At 32.2% G+C, this 10,801-nt stretch overlaps 1 protein-coding gene across 1 annotated transcript; it reads right to left on the reverse strand.

The window, feature by feature from the left end:
- Positions 1-8,235: 8,235 nt before the first annotated feature.
- Positions 8,236-9,283, reverse strand: LOC107871771. Its single transcript, XM_016718656.1, has 2 exons — positions 8,943-9,283; positions 8,236-8,662 (listed from the first exon to the last, which is right to left on the reverse strand). Exons 1-2 carry the CDS (start codon positions 9,281-9,283, stop codon positions 8,236-8,238), a joined length of 768 nt encoding a protein of 255 aa, XP_016574142.1.
- Positions 9,284-10,801: the final 1,518 nt, after the last annotated feature.

Here is a 10,801-nt window from a genome sequence, read left to right on the forward strand (position 1 = left end):
ACCTAGCGGACATAAAGCTCCATAAACTTCATTAATGATGTTTACACAATCAACAAAACTCTTATTCTTGATGGAGAAAATTCTATAAACATACTCAAATATATAACGACTTACCTAACTGCCAATGAGCTAACAGTTCACCTAATACATAATTCCATCCAATTTCAACTTTTACCTTTTATTCAAGAACCCTAACTAACCTAACCCACTTCAAGATATAGTATAAAAGCTCGGATTAAGTAACCCCAAATGCTTATCTATAATCATATTTGAAAATAGAATTAGGAATTTACCTCTTGGAGTTCAAATTCCAACTATAAATATTGTAAATTAGTTCTTGAAATCTTTTGAGGTTGCCACAAAATCCTTGAGCTTATGATCCGAAGGACGTGGGTACCCTTCCTCCGCTTATAATTCCTTCCTGAAGGTTAAGATTTATTATCATTGTTGATAGGGGAGAAAGGGAACGGAAGAAAGAGAGAAACAGAGGATGGCGTTATTCTTGTTTCCTGGAATCAATCCAGTGATAAATGAGAATATGTTCCCCTCTTTTTCACTTAAAACACTAGTTTAGGGAAAATAATTAAGAGGTGGACCCCACATATTCTCAATGTTAATAACAAATATATTAAAGAAAATATAAGGGGGTATCAGTTACTATCTTATTTCAATAGACATCAAATATCGAGATAAATAATTATACTTACACTACTTTTTATAAACTTAATGTTATATTCCTCCACACCATTAACTTAGATTCAGTTTATTTATTTTTTTCAAGATGCTACAAATATAATTATCCTCAATCCATATGTACCACATCACTCTTCATAGATGAGGAGTTATACTTATTCGAACTATCAAACTAAATTCAAAAATTTCTTTCCCGAAGTGTTACATCCTCCCCCACTTAGGATCATTCGTCCTCGAATGGAACTGGTAGCTTATTTTCAGTTACATAATCATCCAAGATATTCATGCGACTGCCTGATCAACTTTCATCCTACTTCACTCCATCACAGGCCTTAAAATTTAGCTAACTCTCAATTTAAAAAAAAATTAACAGAGTTTCCTCTGTAAATAGGCCTATCCAGAACCTGTCAGCTAGCCAAATTACATACAAATATGCTTCGCCGAGCGTCACAACAAATACAAGCCAAAACAAATATAAATATGCTTCACAGAGCATTACGACAAATACAAACCAAATACATATAAATAAATACGCTTCATAGAGCGTCACAACACATACAATATCCAACACATAATACACGAGGTTCCCAGGAGAGATGCATCACCATCACTGCTAGAGTTGCATAAGAAGTCAAGAACTGTGGCCTTATGTTCGCAATACACTCTACCCCCTTACCCGGGAACATTTTAAAATAAAATAAATTACTATAGAAGTATAGTCAAATACCACTGTCTCTGAAATGCTTGAAACTTTTTTTTGACAACCTTTGAATCCAAAAGTAAAATCTTGGAAGGAATGATGGGATGTAAGAAAAATAAAGAAGAAGAGAACAAGTTCAATACTCCCAACAAAGTTTTACCTAGCAAAGGCAAGTAGCAATCTCGGTTGTTTCTTGGAATAAGAGGCCAAAGATAAATTGCACCATTGCTCTGCTCATCTAATTGTTTAGCTTTGTTACATGTAATGAAGCTCGGGCTTGGAGATTGAATGGTTACGAAACAAAAATTTCCAGAAAATTAAGTTTTACCCTTACTAGGAAAATACCTAGGAGTTGAACTTCTTTACCTTTGTGGTTCTAGAAACTAATGGAATACTAGAATGAAATGTACTTGAAACTAATGATATCCAAAACCAGGATAAGAAGACAAGACATCGAGCTGATACTCAATGATGTTGGAGCCACTGTTACCTGAATCATAAGGACATAATTGGCAAAAAATACTAGTAACTTCACAAGGAATTTTCACTCGTTCTTAGAGTGCAGTATGCACTTCGAAGCACTTGGGAAGAGTGCTAGCAGTTCAAACAACAATTCCCTTCTTAACTACAGCCTAAAGAGATGCATCCAAAGGTACAATGGAAATAAAAAAATTCTCCAGATGAAATGTGGATTTCAAAATATATAGCATAAACCATTTTTTTTCCTTTTTACTATCCGAGAGCACCAAAGAAGTCCAGAGCTAAACAGTTTTATTACTTAGCAGTTAACTGCCAAATTCAGCGACTTTTTATCAAAATAATAAAGTGTGATCCATGCATAAACACATAGAGAATGCATTGCATGCACCTTCAGTGAAAGATTGAAATATAAATAAGGTAATGTGTGGTACTTCTTTTAGATATTTAACCCTTTGTTTTGAAGTACTTGACTATGAATACAACATTTTGAAAAGATTTATCGATCCCAAAGTTCTTTAAAATTAGCTGACCAAATCTACTTTGAGATAAGATGCCAAATTTTTTTAGGAAGTACATAGAGAGAAGATGCTAAAATTTCTCGATGTTTAGTGTAATAAGTTGTCCAAAATCGATTTGAGAAATGGCTAAATAATGGAAAGAAGTACCATTCCAGCATAAAAGTACACATCTTACCAACCAAAAGTCAGTAACCTGAGCCCCATAATGGGATGCTTTATAATACCTACAAGCTATAAATAATAATCTGCGATATATATATATATATATACATATATATATATATATATAAAATATGTATACAAATGAACTATATCGCAACATTTATCATATAATTATATAAACAAGTAAACTATGAAAGTGCTTGATGCATAAATCTTATTGTACACATAGTATGTAAATAATTTGATTATGACCTATCAGCATGTGAAATATGATCTTTGAGTAGATACATCTATAACCTATAAGAATTAAATAAGTATCATGTGAGCAACAAAACTTTACATTCTAATCATATAAACTTATGAAATGTATAACATTACACTATGAATAGGGTGGCATATAAGCAAATAATTCACAAAGCTTATAATCTATAGATAATGATATTTTTCTTTTTGACGAATATCACATGTAGACAAGAGGACTATGATATAACATTTAAAACATAATGAAATAGGCAAGTAAACTACGAAAGTACTTAATTCTTAAATCTTAAAATCATGAAAATATGCGGTATTTAATAAATTGGTATTGATATATGAGCATATGAACTATAATATCTAAATAGATAAACTTACAACCTAATAGCGATTAAACATATGTCATATGATCATTTTAATTCTAACATCCTAATTATGTGAACTCGCAAAATGTATAGGGTTCAAACACGGTATAGGGCATATAACATAAAAATAAGTAATATATGATATCTTTAACCTACAAATGAATAACCTATGATATATGAACAAATATCCGCTACTATGTATGCACGTGACATGCGGTCAAATATTTCATGAAACAAATAAGACATAGGTAAGTAATTTTTAACACCTAATCAGATAGCTCAACATATGGTACAAAAGCATCTCCTTTGTAAAACATTAATGTACAAGAATTCACACAACATATAGCCTATAAGCAAACGATTTAAGATACAAATAACATGTATACAAATAGTTCGTGAAACGCATAATAAATGGATCAATACCTTGTGGAACATAGAGCATGTAGACCCTTCATAATACATGTAGCATATAAAAAAATGATTTATATAGCATACAACTTAGAAAAAAATAATCTAAAATATACGTAACATATAAATAATGATTCATATAATGTGTAACCTATACCCCAAGGATGATATCGATAACATAGACTAATAATCCCTAAAGGACATAACCATATAAACTAATCAACTTATGAAAACAAATAATATGTAAACAAACTATAAGACATGTAACATGCATATTCTTATAAGAAAGTCGGGTACCACACACAATGTGGATTGTGTCTACTTATTCTATGAGCAGGTGATACCTTTGTAAACTAAGAGACATCCTATCGAGTCATCTAATTATGGCTTAAGTATAGGCATACTACTGCTAGTTCTAGATTATAGAAGGGATACTTCTACTATAGTGGAAGGTAAAAACTAGTTCTACCTCCATTACCATCAAGCCAAGCGCTACAATGAAATTAACGCTTGGTACCTCCTATAAATCCTAGTAGAAATGACCAGCAAGTTTATCTTGAACTTGTATCGGGTGAACACAACCACATGGTCATCCTTTCCTAAGTGATTATCTTATACGCTTCATTAATATGCCTTATGTCATCTTTAGTCGGTTATTGGTGATATATGAATCTCTTAGACGCACTCTAATCAGGAGTCTTATTGTATGTGCATACACAGTATGAGTCATTCATAAAGCATCCTACTATATCTCAAACATAACATCTGCTATCTTACAACCCATTAAATACTATAGTGTCATCTGTACACTAGGTATTCTGATAAATTTTAACTTGTGTATAATCCCTTGGTATTCCTCAACTCTGAACATTCGTCACACAGTAATATATTTTAACCCCACCATAAATCACAATTGAGTATATATTTATATATATGGTTTTATATAACAATTGAAACACACATACCCGATCTCATTAACCATAAAAGGATTCATTGCCTACTAGAGATAACCAAATGCATTATTCTATGGGAATAATCTATAAACTTATCTAGGGTGAAGTCTTATAACGTGTCTAGGCCGTGTTGGATAACATAGAAAATATATGGTTAATACTAGTGTGACATATTTTTCTAGGCGTCCAAACTACTATCATATCTTCTGCCCGTAAGGAGTTTATTCGGTCGCCTCAATTCATAATGTAAACTTATACTAAATCTTGTAAGTATATCACCAAAGAATAACAATAATACTAATGTAGAACATCCTTCATAGACCTTAATATTAACAACGAAAGAATCACAAGACGAAGCTTTCAAATTAGTAAGTCCAATTGTATTCTTCTACAAAAGGTATATCAGAATATGCCACTTATCATCTATATAGATAAACGACCTGACCCTTAACCAAATAATAAAAGAAGCAATCCCTGCTTAATCCTACTAAGATGAGCCACGGGGTAACACGAATGCAACTATAGCGGTAGAAGGTTCATGAACCTCTGCACATATTTCTTTTAAAAGAAACTATGAATCAAAATAGTCAGATTCTCGGAGCTATCTTGAGATCAAGTTAAAGTATCTAGGTAACTGATGGTTTAAAGTTAATTGCTAGAGTTGTTCTGTTTAGGAACAATAACATTAGCTCTTGGTGATCTGAGGTCCCTTTCGAACAGACACAAGTTGCATGACAAATGACTATTAAGCAGAGTGTGAATTGGACGTAATTTCTTATGAATTATCTCTACAAAATGATCTAGAATATGAAAGAAGTTTAGAATTCCTAAATGCCCAAGCAACTTCTTTATTATAAATGTGATGTACAATACATCCATAAGTGAGGCTCTACTCGACAAAGCTTTGTAGACTCCCTAAGACACCTGAAACTAGGGCTCTGATACCATTTGTGTCATGGCCGTAGCCTAGCCTAGGCATAGAGGACAAGAACCATGTGAGTGTCAGCTATGTGGCTGACATATATACTGTGCGAAGGTGTTACAATTTACAAATAATGATGAGGGGATATGTATAACTATGACCACGTATGACAACTAAACACTGTCTACGAAGCCTCTAAGAGAAATTGTAATTGTACCGAAGAAGGTGGTCAGGTTAGGACCCTAACATACCCAAAATATATCGAAAAACATAATTAAAAAGTACTAGAAGTTTATTCGCTCCAGGTAAGAAAAGAGCTCACCGACTGCTTTGCTGAATACGGATAAGTGTCTTGCATAGAAGTCTGCTCATCAATACATCTGATCCTATATTTACAAAAACACAGTGCCCTCAAACGTAGAGATGTTAGTACATATAAAATATGTACTAGTATGTAAAGCATACAAAATAACATGTTAAACAAGTAAACGTATAAGGATGCTCAATGAGCCAAACAATAGAATGAGCAACTGCAGATGACTGAATACTAGAACCTCTAATATGAAACTATAACATATGAAAGAACGAGTCATGAATACACCATATAAGATTATTGCCTATGCATTTACCTTATTAACTTATCATATAACCGCTTATGAATAAATCATCACTATTAAGGGCCTAGAAATTTGCCTAAGTGATGTCTTATGCCTACTTTTAATATAAATAATCATATGATGGCCCACCAAGGTCACTCTATGTCAAGTGTACCATATGTGTTACCCAGATACTCCTGACTATGATGTTATATGTATAACTGTAATCGCGGTCTGATGCAGGGTAAACCCCTCCTTGGGACTCACTATAAGTGTCTGCCCGCAGGCCATATGTGCCATATATTAGCTCGAGATAGGGGAACTAGTCCAACCGACTCCAAATACAAATGATGCCACAAGGACAGGTATGCTACGCATTCGGGCTCGCTATAGTGGTTTGGTCTCAATTTTGTGCACAGAATTACGTCGTGCGTGTGCCAAGCCAAACCTATGATACCCTTCCGTCATTAACCTTTATCAAATAGTGCTTCGTATGCCTATGCAAGTATATATATTACAGCAAATACTGTCTAGTTATTCAAGTAATGCTTTCCATATACAATTAATTTCTTTAATGGTATCAAACTATTACAACACTTGTACTTTATATCACCATATGACTATATCTCTATGTGATCTAATATATTAGTGCGACTATAGTATGGCCATTTATTCTAGCTCATAACATAAGATGATATACGAGGTGACTTCTAAGAATTCCTAATGAAGATGAACAAACTCTATAAATACTTGACTTGACGGGAGTAGTACAAATATTTTGACTGCAACAAACTAATACAAGAAGCATGATTATGCGTAATTTCAAATAAAAATAATATATCGTCATGTGTTAGGCATATAGAAATTGAAAGCTCTATTCACATATATCAAGTAGACTATCTCAGCTATTTTAGGAGGGACAAATGATTATAGGTCGTTCCTTAAAGGCGAAGGAGGTTTTAGCTTTACATACCTCAATTTTGGGTTCCACAATATTCAACGGGCTGCCTCTTTATCTTACAATAGGAAATCTTGAGGACTTCATAGATAAAGTAGATTTGCGGGTTCCAAACGACCCCAAAGATTCAATCTACACATCCATAGTTTATTCACGTCATACTCGACTATAAAATGAAATAATTGGATCACTATGACATTTTATCAAACATCTAGCGGACATAAAGCTCCATAACCTTCATTAATGGTGTTTACACAATCAACAACTCTTATTCTTAATGAAGAAAATTCTATAAACATACTCACATATATAATGACTTACCTAACTGCCAATGAGTTAACAGTTCACCTAATACATAATTCCATCAATTCTATCTAATTTCAACTTTTACCTTTGATTCAAGAACCCTAACTAACCTAACCCACTTCAAGATATAGTATAAAAGCTCAGATTAAATATCCCCAAATGCTTATCTATAATCATATTCGAAAATAGAATAAGGAATTTCCCTCTTGGAGTTCAAATTCCAACTATAAATATTGTAAATTAGTTCTTGAAATCTTTTGAGGTTGCCACAAAATCCTTGAGCTTATGATCCGAAGGACGTGGTTACCCTTCCTCCACTTATAATTCCTTCCTGAAGGTTAAGATTTATTATTGTTTTTGATAGGGGAGAAAAATAAAGAAAAAAAGAGAGAAACAGAGGATGGTGTTATTCTTGTTTCCTGGAATCAATTCCAGTGATAAATGAGAATATGTTCCCCTCTTTTTCACTTAAAACACTAGTTTAGGGAAAATAATTAAGAGGTGGCCCCCACATATTCTCAATATTAATAACAAATATATAAAAGAAAATATAAGGAGGTATCAGTTACTATCTTATTTCGATAGACATCAAATATCGAGATAAATAATTATACTTACACTGCTTTTTATAATTAATGCTATATTCCTCCACACCATTAACTTAGATTTAGTTTATTATTTATTTTCAAGGTGCTACAAATAAAATTATCCTCAAGCCATATGTACCACGTCACTCTCCATAGATGAGGAGTTATACTTATTCTAACTATCAAACTAAATTCAAAAATTTCTTTCCCGAGGTGTTACATTGCCACATAGTGCAAGAAAATAATTTTCCATTTTAATCTAGAATCGCAAATACATTCGAAAAGGTTTCATCTATTGAAATTCCTTTTCAATAGACTCATTAGAGACATCTTTAAATACTTTTTTCTCCATAAGGCACTATGCAACCATCTAAGAATTCATCGTCCATTCGATTCCGCAAGTCATTCTTGATGTACTTCATTGCTGAAAAAGTTCTTTCAACTGATGCAGTGGCAATAGGTAGAATCAAAGCAAACTTTACTAAAAGGAATACAAGAGAATAGTTTAAATGCTTTTTTGTCTCAACTAACTTTCTAGAAAGTTCCCCAAGTCCACCCAAATTAGAGCATCTTTTATCAATATCAGGAACATCAATAATGTAATTGGCAAGTTGATTCTCAAGAGCTCTCATTTTGAATTCATCGAAGTCATCTGGATAAAATTCAGCTATTCTAACTATCTTTTTTATAGCAAAACTAGAAAATGAATCTTCTGGATTCAAGCAAGCAACTCCATTAAGCAAATCATTTGTCACTTCACTGAAACGGTCATTAAGTTCTTACAGTTGCCAATCAATTATTTTATAGAAGACATCCACACGATAATGATGCAAAGTAGTATAATCAACTACTTTATGTCGTGATCTCCTAGAATTAGCATATGGCTCATCATATTTGGATAATGGAATGTTATGCTTGACACTAAATGCATCCACCTTTCTTTTAAGTGAATCCCATCCAATGTTTTTCTTTAAAATGGGATCTCATTCATTATTTCTTTAAAATGGGATCTCATTCATTATCTCTTAAAGCTTGCAACCTTCTCTTTGCTATCCTTACAAGAATCATGGCTTTTACAATATCTTGCTCCTTTTTTTGTAATGATGCATTAAGATCATTTATGATTCCTAATATATCAGTCATCAACTGTAACAAAAAAACAATCTCAGACGTTTGACAACTTCTGAGAAATCCCGATGCACTAGATTTTTTATCCAAAGGACTTGCATTCTCAACAAGACTATCAAGTACATCAACAATAGAGGCAAAGTTACTGATAAAGTTTCCAAACGATTTGTAATGAGATCTCCAACGAGTATCACCGGCTTTAATAAGACCAAGTTCTTGATTTAGGCCTCTACTCGTTTCTAGTTCACCCATATCTAATACCTCTCTGAGTTTTTTTTTTTGAGACTCTCGAATTCATCAACACGTTTAAAAGAAGCTCTTAACACATTCAAAATGTTTGAAACCAATAGTACAAGTTTTCCCACCAGAATACACTTTCTAGAAGCCATAACAAAAGTCAGTTAAAGTTGATGAGCAAAACAATGAACAGAATGAGCTGCTCTACTTTCTTGTCTAATCAATGTTTTAAACCTACCTAACTCACCTTGCATATTACTTGCCCCATCATAACATTGCCCACGTACATAAGATAAAGTCAAAGAGTGATAAGCAAGTACATCCACAATTGCTTTCTTTAAAGACAAAGCACTAGTATCTTAACATGAACTAGTCCAATGAATGCCTCTATCACAAATCCCTTCTTATCAACATACCGTAAACAAATAGCCATTTTGTCTTTGCGTGACACATCTCTAGATTCATCAACCAATAGTGCAAAATAATCACCATTTAAATCCTCTATTATGGACTTAATTGTTTCTATCGTACACGCAGTTACAATGTCTTTCTGAATATCATGAGAACTCATCTTATTTTTTTTGGAGCTTTTTCTAACAGATAAGGTTTAACCTCATCACATCTCTCTGCATACCAAGAAAGAATTTCAAGAAAATTACCTTTATTTAATGATGATTCACTCTCATCATGACCGCGAAGTGCCAAACCTTGACTCAAGAGAAGTATCACAACATCGATTGAAGCAATTAAACGAATTCGATATTCATGCTTACTTTTATCATCTAACTTGCAAAATGCATCCCAAATGGATTATTTTTCCCGCATTAAATCTTCACACTTTCATACAACATTCACTGATCACTACATGATATATAAATATATATATATATATATCAACTCTTGAATACGTACTATTTACATCACATGCATGAGTAAATTACCTCATAATACAACGTATTTATTATATTCTGATGAACTGTCAGTTATATATGTACCTTACATTATTATAAATCCAACAGAATATTATTACCTCGACCGTAGGATATCAACATATATAATATACAAAGAATATTTAACGTAATTTAACGTACATACGATGGAAAATATATTTATTTTATATATTGAAACATAAGTAAAAAATAAAGATTATGTTTAGCGTAATATATTTAATATATTTCTTAGTTTATTTTTAGTATAGTTTTTAACAAATTTTATATTTAATTGATTTTTATTTTTATTAAATACATTGCCGACTACATGTGGTCAGTGCAATTAAAAAAATATTTAGTATATATAAAAAGTTTATTTGATTTTACATATAATAATTTAAATGAGTTTTTTTCTATTTTTTTTAATCAAAAATCAACCATAAGTGGTCGATTTTTGCCTAGTATTTTTAATTTATTATTTTTTTAAAAGGATTCTTTTTGAATTTTTTAAATCAAAAAATGACTAATTGTGATTGATTTTTGTAAATATTTATTTTATTTTTTTAATCAGAAAGAGACCACAAGTGGTTGGTTTTTGAATAAT

The sequence above is a fragment of the Capsicum annuum genome, chromosome 5 (genome assembly GCF_002878395.1).
Source record: "Capsicum annuum cultivar UCD-10X-F1 chromosome 5, UCD10Xv1.1, whole genome shotgun sequence".
Lineage (NCBI taxonomy): Eukaryota > Viridiplantae > Streptophyta > Magnoliopsida > Solanales > Solanaceae > Capsicum > Capsicum annuum.